Source organism: Aureococcus anophagefferens (assembly GCF_000186865.1).
Source record: "Aureococcus anophagefferens unplaced genomic scaffold AURANscaffold_4, whole genome shotgun sequence".
NCBI classification, from domain to species: domain Eukaryota; class Pelagophyceae; order Pelagomonadales; family Pelagomonadaceae; genus Aureococcus; species Aureococcus anophagefferens.
This window is the reverse complement of record NW_008705564.1, coordinates 678810-698586: the sequence shown is the minus strand read 5'-3', so window position 1 is coordinate 698586 and position 19777 is coordinate 678810. Positions and strand designations below refer to the sequence as shown.

General features: G+C 71.4%; 4 protein-coding genes across 4 annotated transcripts in view; 2 read left to right on the top strand and 2 right to left on the bottom strand.

Annotated features, from left to right (window-relative positions):
• The window catches only part of AURANDRAFT_62046 (hypothetical protein), a gene marked incomplete at both ends in the record, with an annotated part of 13346 nt that extends 10205 nt beyond the window's left edge, over positions 1–3141 (bottom strand). The window contains 2 exons of the mRNA XM_009035998.1: positions 1439–1972; positions 2133–3141. Of these exons, the coding sequence (XP_009034246.1) occupies positions 1439–1972; positions 2133–3141 (1543 nt within the window). The remainder of the gene's footprint in view (positions 1–1438; positions 1973–2132) is intronic.
• A 308-nt stretch (positions 3142–3449) lies between these two features.
• AURANDRAFT_62045 (hypothetical protein) lies at positions 3450–4247 on the top strand (the record flags this gene model as incomplete). Its single annotated transcript, XM_009036423.1, has 2 exons — positions 3450–3522; positions 3754–4247. 2 exons carry the CDS (start codon positions 3450–3452, stop codon positions 4245–4247), a joined length of 567 nt encoding a protein of 188 aa, XP_009034671.1.
• A 425-nt stretch (positions 4248–4672) lies between these two features.
• AURANDRAFT_62044 (hypothetical protein) lies at positions 4673–8553 on the top strand (the record flags this gene model as incomplete). Its single annotated transcript, XM_009036424.1, has 4 exons — positions 4673–4953; positions 5890–6520; positions 6623–7291; positions 7588–8553. 4 exons carry the CDS (start codon positions 4673–4675, stop codon positions 8551–8553), a joined length of 2547 nt encoding a protein of 848 aa, XP_009034672.1.
• A 9944-nt stretch (positions 8554–18497) lies between these two features.
• Positions 18498–18848, bottom strand: AURANDRAFT_22487 (hypothetical protein; the record flags this gene model as incomplete). The annotated part of the gene is made up of 1 exon (XM_009035997.1): positions 18498–18848. A coding segment is annotated over one exon (351 nt), but the record flags the coding sequence as incomplete, so codon positions are not given.
• Between the last annotated feature and the right edge of the window lie 929 nt (positions 18849–19777).

Genomic DNA, 19777 nt, shown 5'->3' with positions numbered 1-19777 from the left:
CGCGGCCGCGGACGACGACGGCGACCCCGGCGGCGGCGGCGGCGGCGCGGCGGCGCGCGGCGTCGCGACGGGCGGCAGCGCCGACGGCAGCACCGACGACGGCGCCGACGGCGTCGCCGACGGCGTCGCGGCGGCCGGGGGCGGCTCCGACGGCTCCGGCTCCGGCGGCGGCGGCTCCGAGGGCGGCGCGGGCCGCGGCCGCGCCGCGGCCGGCGCGGCGGCCGGCGCCTCCGGCGGCGGCGGCGGCCAGAGCGCGCTCGGGTCGACTGCGGGTGCGTCGTCCCCGCCCTTGGTCTCCTCGACGGCCGCGTCGGGCGGCGCGACGAGGACCATCTGGCGCCGGAAGGCCGACACGAGGCCCTTGCGGCCGGGCACCCTCACGCCGCGCTTGCCGTCGTTGAAGACGCGCGCGATGACGCCCGCCCGCCCGTTGAGGTGCTTCGACGGCAGGCCCTGGAGCTGGACGTGGTCGCCGACGACGAGGGCCGGCGGCGCCTCCGACGGCGGCCGCTTCTTCTTCTTGGATTTGCTCCGCGTGCGCTTCGTCGACGCGCGGCTCTCGACGCTCTCGCGCTCGTCGGCGGAGCTCCGCCCGCCGTCGCCCTCGCGCCGCGGCGTCGCCAGCGACCGGGACCGCGGCCAGTCCGGTCCCGTGCGCGACTCCTCCGTGTGGACGCGCGGCATGTCCTCAGAGGCTGCCCGCGCGCAACTGGCGGAGGCAGCAACCGTGTGTCACTGCCGGGCCGGGTTCCTGGCTTCCTCAATGTCGACGCGTTGACCTTCAACGGTCTCGCGGCTGGCGCCCCTAGCAGGTAGGCTTCGCGCCGTTTTAATTTGGGGGGTGGGTCCCGTCTTCGAGTTTGGGGGCTGCCGGTCTGTGAGTTGCTACATGTCCGCGAATTCCGCGAGCATCTTGATCTGGTAGTCGTACCAGTGGCCCGCCTCGGGCGCGTAGGGCTCCCCGGCCGCCGTGCCGATGGAGTCGACGGACGCGCAGCCCTGGTCGAAGCGGGGGCAGGCGCCGTCGGAGACCCACTCGTCGTCGGCCGACGGCAGGAGCGCCGTGCAGCCGTCGGACTCGCCCGGCGTCTTGAGCCAGAAGTACGCGTCGACGACGTCCGGGTCGCGCGTGACCGCCGTCGGCACGGCGCCCGCGCCCGCGTCGCGCGGGTTGCACCAGGACGCGCAGTCGGTCCGCGCGCCGGGGTTCCCGTTGCGGCCCGAGTCGATGACGACTCTGGGGGCGAAGCCCGGCATGGCCGCGGCCATGGCGTCGACCAGAAGCCGCGCGTACTCGTGCTCGTTCTGGCCTGGGCAGGACAAGAGAGATTCAACGTCGCTTCAACGTGAGTGTTCCGCGCGCGCGCGTTCCGTAAAAAACATCCACGCTTCGAGGCCGTTCCGAGAGATGATCGCTCGTCCAAAGATCAGCCGAAACGAGTGGAAAACGGCCGAGATCGGAGCCTTTGAAGTTGGGAATTTCGCTCTCTTGTGCTGCCCTGGTTCTGGCCGCGGTTGTACTGGGACAGGAGGCCGCAGGGGTCGTCGCAGCAGGCGGACGACGCGCCGGGCCCCGTGATGCAGTCGACGCCGTCGGCGCAGGGCTCGCCGAGGGGCTGGTAGTTGGCCGTGTTCGTCGCGAAGCCCCGGAGGTGGTCCTCGACGCCGAGCGACGCGACGGTCGACGCGAAGGACTCCAAATTGTCCTCCCAGCCGAGCCAGCCGCCGTGGCCCGCGTCCAGGTAGATGTGCGCCGACGGCGCCGCGGCCTTGAGGGCCTCGACGGCGTAGGCGATGCCGAGCTCGTACGCGTTTTTGGTCCCTATGTTCCCGCAGCGCGGGTCGTCGAGGTTCGTTGCGAAGTTGGGCAGCGAGTCCGGCTCGAGGATGAGCGCCACGGGCACGACGCCCTCGAACTCCGCGAGGATTGCCGCGAAGGGGTCGACGTAGGTCGTCTTGTACTCGTCGAGGCCTGTGTGCGAAATACCCAGTGGAACGCCCTGTCCAGCAAAACTTCTCTAGCTCGGTCAAATCACAGTCGTTTTGGCTGATTTTTGGACGCATCGTTTCCTCTCGGCGAATTCTTTTCAGACAGCGAAGAACGTATGTCGAAACCGTGCACATACACGAACATTGAAGTCGTGTCGAATATGTTTGTTTCCCGCCCTGGTCGAGGCCCGCGGCGCAGTCGCCCGAGTTGTCGTAGTCGCAGGTGCCGTCGTCGTTGTACGCGCAGCAGATCTCGCCGTTGGACGCGTAGGCGTGGCAGTCCCGGTTCGGCAGGTCGTAGACGATGAAGACGACGAGCGGCGGCTCCGCGTGCGCCGCGGCGTCTAAAAGTATACCGCGCGCGTCCGCCGTCGACGTCCCGTTGGGGTCCAGCTTCCCCTTGACGTCGATCCAGTACGCCGACGCGACGCCCTTCATGGCCTCGAGCGTCGCGGCGACGGCCGCGTCGTCCGTCGTCGCGATGGACGCGTCGAGGTTCGCGGCGAGCGTCGGGTTCACGTAGTAGCCGGGCGCCGTCGCGAAGAGGCTCCGCTCGGCCGTCGGCGCCGCGGCCGACGGCCGCGGCGTCGCCGTCGGGCCCGCCGTCGGCGCGCCGTCGGCGGCCGTGGGCCGCGGCGACGGCGCCGGCGCGCCGCTGGCGCACCACGTCGCGCCGCACGAGCCCTCGCAGCGGTCGCGCGCGGCCGAGCACCAGTCGTCGGCCGCCGCCGCGTCCTCGCAGGCGCCGCAGTCCGACGGCGTGTAGTAGCAGCAGAACGTCGACGCGGCGGCCGTCGGCGCCGGCGGCGCGACGGTCGGCCGCGGCGCGGGCGCCGCGGCCGGCGCGGGCGCCGCGGCGGTCGGCCGCGGCGTCGGCGCGTCCGCGTCCACCGCGCCGTCCGCGTCCACCGCGGCGTCCGCGGCGGCGTCCGCGGCGCTCGCGTCCGCCGCGACGTCGTCGTCGTCGTCGCCGCCGTCGCGCGTGAGCCGCGCGAAGAGCGCGCCGCCGACGAAGCCGACGGCGAGGCACGACACGGCGACGAGGAGGACGCACCACGCGGATCGCGACCGCCGCGGCTTGATCGCCGGCGGCGTCTTCTCGAGCTTCAGGCTCTCGAGCTGGATGAGCGTCGACTGCGGATCCAGGGCCATGGATGTCAGGGCGTTTCGATGGACTGGGCAGCCTCCATTACGCGCTTTTCACAGAACCCAAAGTGCAGTGCGAGCTACCCACCTTGAAGTGAGCTATGGACTATCTGTCGGGGCTCGTGGGCGGTTCCGAGGAGCCAGCGAAGGCGCGGGAGCTCGGCGAGCCGCAGCCGTCGACGCCGAGCGTGCTGCTCGCGGCGTGGAACGATACCGAGGCGGCGCACAAGAAGCCCCACGCCGCGCCGCACAAGAAGCACGCCGCGAAGCCCCACGCGCCCAAGAAGCCGCGGGCGGCGTCGGACAGCTTCGCCATGCCGTCGCGGCTCAAGTTCAACACGCAGGAGCGGCGCGACTGGAGGGCCGAGGCAGTGGGAACGCGCGGAGGTCGAGGAGCGGAGCCTCGCGAAGCGGCTGCCCGTCGAGGGCCGCGCGGCGCCGCGCGGAACCCGCATCTATCGACGCGACTTCGATGGACGGACGTCGCCGCACGTGCGTGTGCGCTCCGTCGAGAGCACTCGCCACGCGCTCGTCCGGAAAGGAGCCCGTGAAACCGACGTCGCTTCGACCGAGCTCGAGAGCTTCCGAGGGTACGCCGGGAGCTCCATCTCGACGCAGGCGAGGAGCTCTACGACTTCGAGGCCGCGATCAAGGGCTTCGTGTCGCGCGCGGGCGGCGGCGCGCTCGTCGGGCTCCGCGACCGGGGCAAGCGGTCCCTGCTCTGGCACGCGGTCGATCTCGGCGACGCGAACGCGGTCGAGGTGCTGATCGAGCACGGCGCGGCCCACAGCCACGACCCCATCAGCGACCGCCACTCGCCCTGGGTCCTCGCGCGGCGCCTCGGCGAGACGGCGATCCACGAGGCGCTGACGAACTACCTCGACCCGGCGCTCAACGACGAGATCCTCGAGGACATCCTCGCGAAGGACGACGCGGAGCTCGAGAAGGCGAAGCGCATGAAGGAGCAGCGGGGGACCCTCGCGGGCTTCGCGTCGGCCATCGTCGTCTTCGTGACCTGCGGCCAGGCGGGCTGCGGCATGGACGCGGGCGGCGAGGAGTGGGAGGAGGAGAACAAGCCCAAGGACAAGCTCGCCAACGTCCTGTCCCTCTAACGCGCCGTGTTTTGTGCGTCGGGGGTGGAGGTGGGTGTATCTAGACACGATGCCCGTGGGTCGCCGAATGTCAGTTAGCCGCGGCGCAGGGACGAATCGAAGGGAGGGAGGATCAAAGGGAAGGGCTAGGGTAGTGAGCGAGGAGCGAGAGCACGATCGGGAGGATCGGCCTAGTGCCCCATACCCACGTAAGCCAGCGGACATCGCCGAAGGTCAGCGGCAAGATTTGCGTGAATCGCCTCCCCTCTTGACCGTGATCTCCAAGTGAAACTCGTCGTGCGCCGGGGCGAAGCCTCCCGTCCCCCGCGGTTACTCCCGGGTCCCCTACGTTTAGAGACGCGGCGAAGCGTAAACCCGTCGCCGTCGCCGGGCTCAAGGAACCCCCCGAGGCTCGGCGAGCGTGCGACCGTCCTCTCGGCGGGGCCATGTTCGCCGACGTCCATCCCAAGGCGCGCCGGGACAAGCAGCGCTACAAGGCGTCGTCCTCCGGCGTGCCCGACGTCGTCGACGAGGAGCAGCCGACCCTCTACGAGGGCTACACGCGCGTCGCCGTGCCGCGGCCGGCGGGCGACGACGTCGCGTGCTGCGTTCCCAAACTCGCGACGGAGCGCGACGACCGATCGTTCGCGCGGCTGCTGCGGCGGCGCTGCATCCTCCCCTACTGGTTCCTCCTCGTCTTCGTGCGCGTCGCCGAGACGAGCGGCCAGTACCTGCAGACGGGCGGGCGCGGACGCGGGCGCGATCTGGACGGCTTTTTTCGTGTCCGCGTCGACGGCCGCGTCCGCGGCGCCGCCGGACGTGCGCCACCGCTTCGTCGAGCACGCGCCGCAGGCGTCGCTCCTCTACGTGGTGGCGAACCACGCCATCCGGCTCCAGCGCGTCTTCGCGCTCGCGCCCGCGGAGCTCGAGGATCAGATCGGCCGCGTCTACGGCACGTTGTCGTCGCCCGCCTACTACCTGTACCTCTTCTTCCTGGGCTTCGGGTTGCCGCTCATTTCGTCGGACCGCCTCCGGTTCCAGGTCCTGCTCGTCGCGGTCAACCTCGCCCTGTCCGTCGTCGTCGTCGCCGCGGCGGGCGCCGATCCGACGCGCATCGCGCTGCCCATGGCCTTCTACATGCTGTCCATCGTCCTCTCGAACGCCGTCATCTACATGGTGGCCACGCCGCTCTGGCTGCGCGCGCGGGCCATGGAGGACGCGCGCCTCGAGCGGCGCGCCGACGAGCTCGACGCCGCGAAGGACTTCGTCGTCTGGCAGTGGCGCTTCGACACGATGGAGCTCCGGCGGGCCGCGACGGCGCCGTCCTCGTCGGCCTCCATCTCCTCGAGCCTCGTCGAGGAGATGCAGGGGGGCAATGCGCCGAAGGGGTCCAACGCGCCCAAGGCCCTCGGCGCCGTGCCGCTCGCGGGGTCGCCGTCGTCCCTCGGCTCCGCCCGGGGCCTGGACCTCGACGGCACGCCGTGAATTTTTAAGGATCTTGTGGGGGTCGTTTGGGGAGTGAGCACGTTCTTCCGCTCGACCTCGGACCGCTCGGTCTTGACGACGTCGCCGAGGCGCTCGCGGGAGGGCCTCGAGGCTCAGGCACTATCTGCACAGTCTTCGCACCCGCAAGATCACACAGCTCGAGCTGGCTCGGGTGAAGCGCATGGTCGTCTTCCAAAGAATCCGATCTCGGCTCGCGTGATACCGGGTCACGGCTCTACCGCGGCCTCGACACGCCGCTGAAGCAGCGGAGCGCCGACGCGATGGCCGCGCGGGGGCTCGTCGTCCATTACAACCAGGCCGTGGACTGGGACAACTTCGCGCGGATCGCGGAAACGCTCAAACTCCGCGTCGTCCACCTCCGGCGAACGGACACGAAACGCACGGCCGTGAGCGAGTTCCTGAACAAAGGCACCGCGGACTGCCTCGACGAGTATGATAAATCGAAGGTCACGGCGCACGCGCAGCGCATTTCCGACCTCAAGAAGACCTGGCGCGACCGCCTGCGGCAGCGCCGATTCCCGAGCCTCGACGTCGTCTACGAGGACCTCGTCGCCGACGCGGACGGCGGGCTCCGGCGCATTTTTGATTTCCTGGGCACGCCGCCCGCGGAGCTGCACGACTTCCACGCCGGGGATGGCAGCACGAAGATGCACCCCCAGGAGTTCGCCTGGACCGACTACTTCTACCGGTACGAGGGCGGGACGCGCGTCTGCCCGTGGAAGCCCGCGAAGGTCCGCGACAAGCCGTCGCTCGGGCCCTGGACCGTCGACAACCAGACGCGATTCATCGTGCCATTTCCGTGTCCGCTCGCACGTGCCGATAGAGCCCGCGTTGGCGCCGCCTTCCGACGGGCGACGTCGCCTCGTTTGGGGACCCCGCGACGCCCGCAGGTGCTCTCGACGCAGCGCTCGGGCACGCACTTCATGATGGCGGAGCTGCGGCGGCACCCGCAGGTCTTCGCCTTCGAGGAGGCCTTCTACGAGCACGAGGTGCCCAAGGACCCCGCGAAGTTCGAAAAGGGCCTCCGCGTGTTCTTCGGGATGGACAAATTCGCGCGCGGCGCGCTCTACCGCGACCTCGACGAGCCGCTGAAGCGGCGGAGCGCCGACGCCATGGCCGCGCGGGGGCTCGTCGTCCACTACAACCAGATGTGCGACTGGGACCACTTCGCGGAGATCGCGAACAAGCTCGAGCTCCGCGTCGTCCACCTCGAGCGCAAGGACGCGAGGCGCACGGCCGTGAGCGAGTTCCTGAACCACGGCGACGCGGACTGCCTCAGCGAGCATCATATAAGGAAGGTCGCGGCGAAGGCGCGGAGGATTGCCCACCTCAAGAAGACCTGGCAGGGCCGGTTGCGGCAGCGCCGATTCCCGAGCCTCGACGTCGTCTACGAGGAGCTCGTCGCCGACGCGGACGGCGAGCTCCGGCGCATTTTTGATTTCCTGGGCACGCCGCGCGCGGAGCTGCACGACTTCCAGGCCGGGGATGGCAGCACGAAGAAGCACCCCCAGGAGTTCGCCTGGACCGCGTACTTCTACCGCGACGAGGGCGGGACGCGCGTCTGCCCCTGGAAGGATCTCGCGTGAAAGTTCTGTAAGCTTGCAGCATAGGCCTGCGGGGAAGGCGCTCGAGGAGACCTGAGAAGGCGCGGACCGGAGCCCTGTTGAAGCCAGCTTGAGCCCGTGATGTCCATATCGAGGCGAAACGGGAGCCATCAAAAGCGTCAACGCCTTGTTGCCGCCCGTCGCGTCGTCGCGACGACACGGGCACCGCGTGTGCCTGAGTACTTGACATGAGGGAGATGGCCGACGCTCGCCCGGCGCGCCCCCTCCGGCCCCGCCTGCCGCGCTACAAGGGCTCGAACGCCTCGCTCTCGAGCGGCGTGCCCGAGCCCGTGCCCGAGGACCACGTCGTGACCTTCGGCGAGTCGAACCGCGTCGCCGTGTCGCGGAGCCGCGACGACGACGACGTCGCGTGCTGCGCGTTCACGTTGCCCGACGCGGGCGACGAGCGCCGCTTCGAGCGGCTGCTCCGGCGGCGCGTCGTCGCCTTCTGGTGGCTGCTCTGCGTCGTCGCGCGCCTCGCCGAGAGCATCAACATCGTGAACTCGGGCCTGGGCAATTCCGCGGCGTCGCAGATCTGGACCGCGGCGTTCGTCGTCTTCTCGTCCGTGACGGCGACGGCGCCGCCGCAGTTCCAGGCCGCGTGCCTCGAGCGCGCGCACCACATCTCCCTCGCCTACACGCTCGTGACCCACGTTGTGCGCTTCCTCCGCGTCTACGAGCTCAGCGACGCCGCGCGAGAGGTGGAAATTCGCGTCGTGTACGCGTCGATCCGCCGGAGCCCGATCTACTACGTGCTCATCGTGCTCCAGGGTTTTTGCGTGGCCTTTGTGTGCAACGGGCGCCTCGCCTTCCAGGCCCTCTACGTCATGCTCCACCTGTCGATGAGCCTCGCGGTGACGCGCGCCGCGGGCGCGGATTTCGACGAGGTCGCGCCGTCGGCGTTCGCGTGGGTCGTCGCCATCGCGGCGGCGAACGGCGTCGTCTACGGCGTGCTGAAGCCCCTCTGGCTCCGGGCGCAGCGCGGCGCGAACGAGGCGCTGAAGAAGCGCGTCGAGCAGCTCGGCCGCGAGAAGGAGCGCATCGTCTGGGAGTGGCAGCTCGACGTCTCGCGCCTCGCGCCGCGGTCGCCGGACGACGACGAGGACATCTCGAGCCCGCCCGACGACGGCGACCGGTCCAAACGACCGGGGGACGTCGTCCTCGCGGGCTCGCCGAACGCGTCCCTCGGGGATCTCGACCTCGACTTCTCGCCGTGACCTCGCCGCCTCGACCTCGACTTCTCGCCGTGACCTCGCCGCCTCGACACCCCGAGGTCGACCTCGACCTCGCCGTTAAAATCATATGTTGTTGTTGTTGAGCCTGTGCTGGACGGGCATGCCCGGGCCCGCTTACTCGCGGACCCGCCAGCGCCGCTCCCGGGCGTCGACCTCGGCTTCTAGATGGGGCCGCGTAAACAGGGAGCACTTCGGTTAATTCGGTTCCGGTTCGGTCGAGGCCGCCGCGAGACCACCGTCACCGTCACCGGGGATTTGGGGGCGTAACCGTGGAAAACCGGAACCGGAACCGCAACCGTAACCGGGACTTTCAGCGCCTTACCGAAACCGGAACCGTCCCGGAGCGGCTCGCAACCGTCGCGCGGTACGGTGCTTTCAGGCCCTCCACGCCTACCCAACGGCGTTGTGCGACTTCAGAGCGCCGATTCTTGTTGCGGGGACGCTATTCAGCCCAGTCCCATCACGAAAATCCCACAAATATGCCTATTTTGAGCCCCACCGGCCTCCACCGGCCTCCACCGGGCTGCCCTGGGGCCTCACCGTAACCGGAACCGTCCTAGAGCCCCAATAACCGTGCAAAAACCGTAACCGTACCGGAACCGTCACCGCGTCGACGGGGGGGCTTACCGTAACCGTTTAAGCCGGTTTTTTACGGTTTTCGGTGTCTAACCCTAACCGAAGTGCTCCCTGCGCGTAAATCACATGCTAGTCTCTCTCTCTCGCGCATCGGGCGACCCACCCCGCCGTTAGCGCACCCGACGATCCCACCTGGAGGCCTACTCGGGCTTCGCATGTGCTCTCTTTCTCGCGCGCGCATGAGGTGACTCACGCGCCCAATCGAGCCGGCGGGCTGCCTGTGAACGAGTGCAGACGGTGTGAACGAGTTCGATCGAGTTCGATCGATGCAATATTGTGCAAGTGAAAATCCCTCGTGCTGATCAAGCGCAACTCCACGGAGAAGAATCGCGTGACACGCCACCCGCGGCGACGGGCGTCGCGGTCCGAACCCTTGAGAGGTCTCGTTTCCTCCGCGCCGACGACCGTCGGAGCGATCGCCATGCTCGCCCAGAAGCTCCAGGCCCAGGTGCGGCGCGTCTTCGGCGCGAAGCTCAAAGCCTCGAGCGGCGACGCGCCGTCCGAGGACGACGAGTCCGCGGCAATCGCGGACGCGTCGCACCGCGGGGACGATCTCGAGCGGTGCTGCGAGTTCCGGCTCGCGGCGGACGACGAGCGGCGGTTCGAGCGCCTGCTCCGGAGGCGCGTCGCGCTCTTCTACTGGCTGCTCCTCGTCGCCCTGCGGCTCTTCGAGAGCTCTCTTTACGTCACGTCGGGCGTCGGCTCCCACGTCTCGGGCGCGGCCTGGACCGCCTTTTTCGTCGCCGCGTCGACGGCCGCCGCGACCGCGTCGCCGGTTACGCGCGCGTACTGCCTCGCGCGCGCGCACTACGCGCTCTACGCCTACCTGCTCACGAACCACAGCCTCCGCTTGATCCGCAACGCGACGCTCGACGACGCCGAGCGCGAGGCCGAGGTCGCGCGCGTCGCGTCGTACCTGCACCACCCGCTCAACTACGTCGTCGTCCTCTGCCACGGCGTGTGCCTGTCGCTCATCTTCTCGCGGAACGTCGGCTTCCAGGTGTTGTACGTGTGCACGAACGCGGGCCTCAGCGTCGCCGTCGGGCGGGCCGCGGGCGCGAACGCCCTGGACCACTACCTCGCGCCGCTCCTCGCCTGGGCCGCGTCCGCCGCGGCGGGCAACGCGTTCATCTTCGCGGTCCTCAAGCCGACCTGGGTCAAGGCCCAGCGCGCGCGGGGAACCCGGCGCTGGAGCGGCGCGTCGACGAGCTCAGCCGCGAGAAGGCGCGCGTCGCGTGGGAGTGGCAGCTCGACGTCGCGCGCCTCGACCGCGCGCCGGAGCCCGGCGCGGTCGCGCTCCCGGACGCGCCCGACGGCACGTTCCTCCCCAAGGACGCGGGGGGCGTCGCCCTCGAAGGCTCGCCGGAGTCGCTCGGCGACGTCGACCTCGGCTTTTAGGTAAACTAACACGTAAATCGGATTGTGCGAGGGGTCCCACCGCGGCGACCTCCGCGACCCGGCGCGACCCGCGGGACGCGCGGATTTTCGCGACCTGCGACCTGCGGGACACCGGCGGGATTCGGCCGAGAGGACGGGAAGGGACTGAGGCAGGATGTTAGGCAGGACGGCTGGGACGCAGGACTGCCGTGGGCCTCTCTGTGCCGCTCGCCATTCTGTTGTCTTCACTCTTCTTGACTGACCCGATGTTGTTGAACAGGCACGAGCCACCCACGGACAAAAGATTCGAACCTCATGGCGAGGTGGGTGGGTGGGTCCGGAGGCCTGATTTGGAAATCTACAGTGTACTGATGGGTACTTGTAACGCGCGCGCGCGCGCGCGGTCATGACCCGCAGTGCCGCGGCTGACGGTCGCGCGGCGCCTCGGCGACGTGTCTTCACGCCGCNATCGTCGTCTCTGGGCAAGCGCCGCTTCTCGCCGCGGCGAGTCGAGCGGCGCGGGTGCCCGTTCTCATCGCAAAGCGGAGATTGGACCGCGCAGCTCCGCGACACGAGAGAGCGCGCGCGCGGAATCGCGCGCGCGTTGTGGCGATTCGGCGAGCGGCAACTTGAAGGCAACTAACGAAACGGAGGTCCCTGATTGGCCAGGAGGTGGGTGGGTGGGTGCCGGGCCCGCGATCGAAGAATCCGGCATGAGGTACCGCGGGATTTATCCCGGGCGGCTCTTGGAACAGGCAGCAATTTCACAAAGTGGGATGGGCTCTCCTGCGTTCGTCTCTCTGACATCTACTGCTGAAGGCGACGTAGAAAATGGGCTCATGCGGCGCCACCCACGCCCAGGGCACGCCCGCCGGCGCCCTCGACGAGTACCTCTACCGGACGAGCCAGACGGGCTTCGTCCCCGAGGACATTCCCGAAGATGCGCCGCAGAGCTTTCGTGGCCTCGTCCGCGTTCAAATCGCCGGGCCGCCGAGCCCACCCCGATTAGCGACGACCCCCCGGCTCCCGAACATGGAGCTCCTCAGCCGTGAAGAGAAGGACCAAATCATCTGGACTTGGTGCCTCCGGCGCGCCGAGCCGAACGGTTCTTCGGATACGCTCGAGCTCCGACGGACGCGGTCCGACTCCAAGGACGAGGGGCGCGTGGTCCTCGCGTCGGCGGACGACGGCGAGGACATCGACTGGGGCGCGAACGACCTCGGGGGCATGGACTCGACGTGGTACGCGGGGCCGCGGCCGGCGCCCGAGGCTCCCGCGCCGCCGCCCCGGACCCCCGAGGCTCCCGCGCCGCCGCCCAAGGTCTCGAGCCCCGTCTCCGTCACGTCCCCCGTGGCGGCGACCCTCAAGGTGTCCCCCGTGACGGACGCCTGGTCCCAGACCATCTTCAAGCTCGAGGAGCTGTGACCGAAGAACCGAACGGACCCCGGCGCGGTCCGCGTTGCCCCGGACCCGCCCATATCGAAAATCTGTATAAATTAGTCTTTGTGTGATCGACGTCTCTCCCGCGGCCGAGCTTCCGAATTCGCCCTGGACACGCCGTCCTCGTCGCGCCGCTGGTACGTGTATGCGCCGCCGCGAGGGCCCCACACGCTCCACCAAAAACCCGAAGTTACCCCGGGGCCTCCGGGGGCGGCAGGGGGAGCCAGTCGCAGAGCGCGGCCGCGGTCGCCCACCGGTCCCGGGGCGAGCTCAACAGCCACGCGCGGCGCCGCGGCGCGTCGCGCCGGAGCGCGAGGACGGCCTCGGCGAGCGCGACGAGCCGCGGCACGACGACGGCGCGCCAGTCCCTCTCGTGGTCCGCGAGCGCGACGCGGTCCACGCGGACGGGCGCGTCGTCCGCGTTCCGGACGCGCTGGACGAGGTGGCCCGCGGCGCAGCCCGTCATGATGCAGTAGGCGACGATCTGGAGCTGGTCGTAGAGGTCCGGCGTCCGCGTCGACGCCATGCGGTTCTTGATCTCGACGACGATGGGCCGCGCGGTCCAGTCGTCGACGTCGACCTCGTCGGACAAACCGTCGACGTAGCCGACGACGCGGAAGAGCTCGCCCGCGGCGCCCGCGGGGAGGTCGTCGTCGGAGTCGCCGTCGGACGAGTCGGACGAGGCGCCGTCGTAGACCGCGAGGCACGCGGGGACCGGCGGACGGGCCAGCGCCGCGGCCCGGCACCGCGCGTCGCCGCAGCCGCGGCGGACGTCGCCGAGGCGCCGGTAGACCGCGGAGACGCACGCGCAGCATCGGCCCGAGCGCGCCACGAGCACGTCGTCGCCGAACCAGCCCGCTTTCATCCAGGCGCGCATCGCGTCGTCGCCGAAGGGCCCCCGGGGCTCGCGCTCCGAGTCCAGGTAGTGCCAGCCCGTCGGCGGCTTCGTGAGCACGACGCGCCGGTCCGCGCCCGCGCCCGACGACGCGTGGCCGAGGCCCAACTCGTCCGCGAGCGCGTGCGCGGCGCGCCGGTCCGCGGCGGGCCACGGAGGCATCTCGCGCGCCGCGTCGTCCGACTCGGAAAAGTCCCGCACGGCCCGGGCGACGCGCGACCGCGACCGCTCGCGGCGCTTCGCGGCCGTCCAGGCGCCGGACGCGTCGAAGCGGAGCTCGTGGCGCACGTTGTTGCCGTCGCGGACCGCGTTGCCCGTCGCGCGCTCGTACGCGGCGATCGCGTCGCCCTCCTGGCGGCGGCCAAAGGCCGTGTGCGCGCCGTGGCGCGCGTAGCTCGCGAGCGCGGCGCCCTCCGCGGCGCTCACCTCGTGCTGCGCGACGGCGGCGGCGACGGCGCGGCCCGCGGCCGCGCGCGCGGCCGCGACCGCGCCCGTCGTCGCCGCGTCGACGGTCGCGGCGCGCTCGGCCGCGCGGAACGCGCGCCGCGTCGCCGCGGACGCGCCGGCGAGGATGCGGGTCGCCTCCTCGTCCTTGGTCTCGACGACCGCGCCGACGGCCGCGGCGTCGCGCGCGAGCAGCGCGCGGCCGGCGGCGCCCTGGTAGATCAACCCGTCGAAGAGCTCGTCGAGCTCGGCGTAGGGGTGGACGCCGACGCAGGCCCCGATCTGAGACGAGCCGATGCGCAGCGGCTCCCAGGCCGGCGACGCCTCCGGCATGGGTGGCGACCAGCGCCGCGCGACGCGGCCAGCGGAGGGTCGTCGGAGCGCTCGGCGCATCAGGGTAGGCGTCAAGGTGAAGTCAACAATCGGAGGGATCGGGTCCACCGAGTAGCGAGTTAAGGTTAGGACGCCGCGCCGCGGGGCAGGGGCGAGAGCGCGGACGCGGCGTAGGCGCGCTGCCAGTGCTCGCCGCGCCGCGGGTCGCCGCGGACGAGGACGACGGGCTCGAGCGCGTCGTCGTCGACGTCGATCGGCCGGCGGACGTCGTCCATGCGGACGGCGTAGGTCGCGCGGCCGTCGGCGGCCTCGCGGCACGCCTCGACGACGCCCCAGTGGGACGCGGGCTCCCAGCCCAGGGGCCGGCACCACGCGCCGAGCGGCAACCGCGCCAGGGACCGCCAGTTCGCCGGCGACAGCGCCGGGAGAACCTTCCCCGCGGGCACGGCGTGCGTCGTCCCGTCGAGGAACGTGCACGCGGCGTCGCCGCCGGCCTCGTATGTCACGGCCGCGACGGCGTAGTTCAGGCCGTCGGACCACGTCGCCTCGACGGCGCCGGAACCGGGCGCGGCGTTCCGGAGCGCCGCGAGCGCGGGATCGCCGTAGGACCCGTCCACCACCAACGACGCCACCTTGCCGAGCTCGTCGTCGTAGCCGAGGCGCGCGGGCGTCGCGACGACCTTGCCCACGAGGGCCCGCCAGTCCGGCGGCGCCGCGCGCCAGAAGGGCCGTGCCGCGGGGAAGTCGTTCGGCCGCGACGGCGCGGCGAAGACGCGCCGCTCCCGCGCGTAGCGCAGGAGCGCGGCGACGCCGCAGGCGCCCCCGGCGTCGCCGCGGTCCATGAAGAGCGCGCCGACGTCGTCGACGAACGCGCGCATCGCGTCGCCGAAGAGGAGGCGCCACCTGCGCGCGAATCGACCGTCGGGGCCGAACTTTGAAATCCTCGAGCTCGGTCACATCGACGTCGATTCGGCTGATGTTTGGACGGATCACATGGCTCTCATCGAGCTCTCGAAGCACGGCCGAAGAGCGTGTGTCGAACCATTCGACTACGCGCGCGTTGAAGTCGGGTCGAATATTTGCACACAGGCCGCCACGCGGCCCAGTAGTGCTCGCCGTAGTCCGCCAGCAGCCGCTCGCCCGGCTTCACGTCGCGCGTCGCGAGGATGCGCACGCCCCAGTCCGTCTTCGGGTCGCCGTCGACGGACTCGACGTACTTGACGTTCTGGCGCTTCTTCCGCGCGTACCACTGCGCGCGGTCGGGCCTGGGCAGGAAAAGAGTGATTCAAGTTCGATTCAACCTGAGTGTTCGGCGCGCGCGCGTTCCGGAAAAAGCATCCACGCTTCGAGACCGTTCCGAGAGATGATCGCTCGTCCAAAAATCAGCCGAAACGAGTGGAAAACGGCCGAGAGAGGAGCCTTTGAAGTTGGGAATTTCGCACTCTTTTCCTGCCCTGGGTCGGGCCCGCAGAAGTCGTTGATGAAGGGCGCCGGGTTGTCGAGGCGCAGCGTCGGCCAGATCTCGACCTGGGGCCGGCTCAACCCGTCGTCGTCCTCGGACTGGCGGAACGCGTAGGTGAACGTCGCCCAGCGGACGTCGTCGAGCGGGCGCGGCGCGGCCGCGGCGTCGTCGAGCACGGACGCGTCGTCGCCGACGAGGACGCCCGGGTAGGGCAGCGACTCGCCCTTGGCGATGAAGGCTTTGGCGCGGACCTCGTACTGGCCCCGGAGGCCCGCGTCGCCGTCGTCGCCGACGAGGACGACCTCGCAGCGATTCCGGAAGCCCGCGGCGTCGAGGCCCGGCGCGGCCGCGGGCGACCGCTTCCGCGGCCGGCCCCGCCGCGCGCCGGCCGCGGCGCAGCGCGCGCCGAGGCGCGCCAGCGTCCCGGGCTGGGCGCACTCCCAGACCGCGTGCATGGAGCCGGCGAGCGCCTCGAGGCGGGCGAAGCCCCGGAAGCCGCGCGCGTCGACCTCCGCCTCGCCCAACAGCCGCGCGAGCTCGTCGAAGTCCCGCGCGCGCGCCGACGCCTGGGCCTCGTCGCCGAAGAGCCACTCGCCGAGCTCGGGCAGGACGCGCGCGCAGCGCGCGGCGCGCGCGCGGAGCGCGCCGGCGCCGCGCTCGACGACGCGGCCGTGCGCGGGCTTCTTCTGCTTGCCCGTCGGCGGCCGCTCGGGCCGCGCCGCGAAGAGCGCCGCGGGCAGCTCCGTCGCGGGCGGCGTCTCCGCCGGGGGCGCGCGGTGCTCTTGCTTGCTCTTGCGGCCGCGGCCGCCGCCGGGCCGCGGCCGCTTGCGGCCGCCGGCCGCCTTGGCCTCGAACTGGCGCTGCTGCCAGTCGACGCGCCGGAGGTCGACGTCCCGGAAGAAGCCGCGCAGCAGCGTCGACGGCTGGCGCGCCCGCGCGGGCCGCGGGCTCGACGGCGTGCTCTCGCCGTCGGGCCGCGTGCTCTCGCCGTCGTCGTCGCTCATGTTCGCCTCGAGAGCGACAGTCGCCAATGCCCGTCCGAACCTGCTGCCGAGTCCTGCAGCGCGAGCGCGCGCTCAGCGGCAGCAGTCGCGATTGATGGCGCGCACGAGTCGGGCCGCTTTGGATCGACTTTGATGGTGCCGTCGTTGCACACAACACGGGGCACCTAGCAAATCGTTGCTGCCCCGACGACGACGATGGGCGCCTTCGCGCCGCCCGCGGCCTGGAATAAGCCCAAAGCCAAGCCCCCGGCCGTGGACCCGGCCGTGCGCGAGGCGCCGCTCCGGGCCCTGCTCGCCCTGGGCCTGGAGAAGCTCGCCACGGCCGGGTGCGACGACCGCTGCTACGCGGCGACGACGCCCGGCCGCCCGCTCTGCGTGCTCGTGCCCGGCGGCGGCAGCGGCCCGACGGACGCGGGCCTCTGGTCCACGCTCGACTTCGCCGTCGCGGACCCGGAGGCGGGCGCGGTCTGCCACTACGCGGCGCTCGCACTCGCGCGCGGCTGGTCCGTCTGCGTGGCCCCGCCCGCCTCCGGGTCGGCCGAGGACGCGGACACCATCGACGCCGCCGTGAAGGCGGCGCGGCGCGCCGGCGACGCGCCCGTCGTCGCGGTCGTCGCGCACTCGCTCGGCGGCGCGGCGGCCGCCGCGTGGCTCCGGCGCCGCGACCTGTGTGCAAATCAAATCTTCAACCCGACTTCAATGTGCGCGTATTCGAATGTTTTGACACAAGCACTTCCACCGTGCTTCGAGAACTCGCTGAGAGCAATCGATTCGTCCAAAAATCAGCCGAATCGACTTCGATTTGACCGAGCTAGAGAATTCTCAAGTTTGGCCCCGACGTCCCAGCTCACTGGTTGATTTGCACACAGGCCGCGACCGGTCGAAGCCGCCCTACGACCCCTGCGCCGTCGCGCTGCTCGACGGCACGCACAAAGGCCGGGACCCGGCCGGGCCCTGCGTCAACTGGTGCACGTCGCGCAAGCCCCTCGACGACCCGAACCCGCGGCCCTGGTCGCGCGGCGCGGCGCCCGCCTGGAACTGCTACGCGGTGCGGAGCGCGGGCACGTCGGACCACAAGCGCGTGCCCTTCGCCGCGGCGGGCGCCGTCTTCGCCTATCTCGACGCGCGCGTCGACCGGGCCCTCGCCAAGGCCCTCGGCGCCGCGCCGCCGCCGCCGCTCGCCGCGGCCGCGCCGCCGTCGCCGCCGCGGAAGGCGTGCAAGCCGCGGCGGCCGGCGCCCGCGCGGCCGACGCGCAAGCCCCCGGCGCGGGGGCCGCGGCGCGCGCCGCGCTCGCCCGCGGCGCCCGCGCGCGTCGCGGACGCCGTCGCCGCCGTGCGCGCCGCGGGTCCCCGGCGCCGCGGCGACGCCCGAGGTTTCGGAGGTCCCCGGCGCCGCGGCGACGCCCGAGGTTTCGGAGGTCCCCGGCGCCGCAACGCCCGAGGTCCCCGACGCTGCGGCGACGCCCGAGGAGGTCCGCGGCGCGGCGCCGACGCCGTCGACGCCCCGGGAGCGCAAGAGCCGGCGCCAGGAGGAGGCGCGGCGGCGCTGGCGGAGCATGCTCCAGGGGCGACGGGAATAAACCACGATGAGCTCTTATGCGAGGTCGTATTCGTACATGTCGTGGTGGGCGACGGCGTTGTACCCGTCGGGCGGCCCCTGGACCTCGGGCCCGTCGTCGCCGTGGGGCTTGAATCGGGCGAAGTCGCGGGCGCCGAAGTTGACCTTGACGAGGCCGCCCTTCATCGTCAGGCACGGGAAGTAGCCGCTCAGGACGGGCACGTCGACGAACGCGGGCTCGTCCTCGTCGTAGTCGCCGTTGACCGAGAAGTGGATCTGGCCCTGGTCCAGGTCCAGCAGGCAGCCGACGACGTCGCCCGGCTCCCACTTGGCGTCCTCGTCCTCGAGCCAGTCCTGGAACTCGGACGCGTGCCAGAGCTTGCAGCGGTGGCCGTCGCAGGCGTAGGAGCGCTCGTCGTCGCCGCAGCCGTCGCCCGCGCCCGCGGCGAAGCCCTGGCGCGCCCAGCCGAACTGGGGGTACTCGCAGTCCTCGAGGATCGTCACCTCGTAGTACCACTTGCCGCCCTTCAACGCGAGGGACGGCCAGCCCGCCGTCGCGAAGGTCTCCTCGTCGCTGTACATGCGCCAGAGGCCGTCGCCGGTGACGCGGATGGCGCCGCCGGGGTAGATGGACGCCAGCGGCACCTCGAGCCGCGACCGGAGCGCCGCGCACTCGCGCTTCGACTCCGCGAGCTCGCACTTCAGCGGCTCGAGCATCTTGCGGCAGATGGCGAAGGTGCAGGCCTTCTCGTGGGCCGCGCGCTCGCCGACGACGAGGCCGTTCCACATGCAGCCGTCGCCCGCGGCGACGCAGGGCACCTTCCGCTTCGGGCACCGGCCGACGTGCGCGCGCAGCTCGCCGACGGTCGTGTTCAGGTTGCAGAAGGCGCAGACCGTCGGCCGCCGCGCGATCGCGTTCTCCGCCACGAGGTTCCGGATGGGCTCGCTCGGGAGCGCGACGCGGCACGTCGGACACTGCGTGCCCCGGTGCTTGTTCCGGTGCTCCGTCAAACACTCGGCGCAGAAGAGGTGGCCGTTGCGGCACTGGTGGACCTGGCCCTCGGGCGTCGACAGGCAGATGGCGCAGTCGTACTCGCGGGACACCTCCGACGCCGGGCGCGTCGTCATCGTGTCGCGGCGCGGTTGCCAGGAGCCGGCCGAGCTACGTCGACGCGGTTGCCAGGAGCCGGCCGAGCTCGTCACGCAAAACCCACCCTCTGCAACGACATTTCAACGTGAAGTGCAAGTCCAAAGCACAGCGGGGCAGCCGCCATGGGCCGGGAGCTGAGCTGCTTCGTGGACGGCAACAACGTGAGCCGGCACCTGCTCTGCTCCATCTGCCACGGCGTGCTCGAGGCCCCCGTGCAGACGGCCTGCGAGCACCTGTTCTGCGAGGAGGAGCTCGTGGAGTGGATGTGCCACGGGAACCGGTGCCCCGTCTGCGCCGCGGAGCTCGTGGCCGAGGAGGTCGTGCGCGCGCCGCGGGCCATCGTCGGCCTCATCGAGGACCTGGAGTGCCACTGCGCCTACGCGATCCACGGCTGCCCCTGGACCGGCGACTCCGCGGCGGCGCGACGGCACGCGCCGTCGTGCGAGTTCGCGCCGCGCGAGGCGCTCGTCGAGACCCTGGAGGCGGCGACCCGCGCCCTCGACGAGGCGAAGCGCCGGAACGCGGCGCAGGAGCGCGAGCTCGCGCGGGGCGCGCGGCGCGTCCGCGAGCTGGAGGCGTCCCTCGCCGAGGCCAAGGACGACCGCGACGCGCGCGACGACGAGCTCGAGCACCTGCGGCGCCGCGTGCGCTTCCTCGAGCGGGCCCTCGAGGACGGCCAGGCCGACGACGGCGGGCTCGCCGGCCGCTGGACGAGCGCGCCCGTCGAGGCGCCGCCGCGCGGCCGCCGCGCGCGGAGCGACGTCGGCCGCATCCACTCCCTCCGCGAGTCCCTCGAGACGCTCCGCGTCCACCCGCGCGACGACGGCGCCGTCCGCTAATTGACACTTACCAGCCGTCGATACGCTTCCAGGGGAGCGCGGGGTCCCCGCGCGCGTTCGGCCGCCAC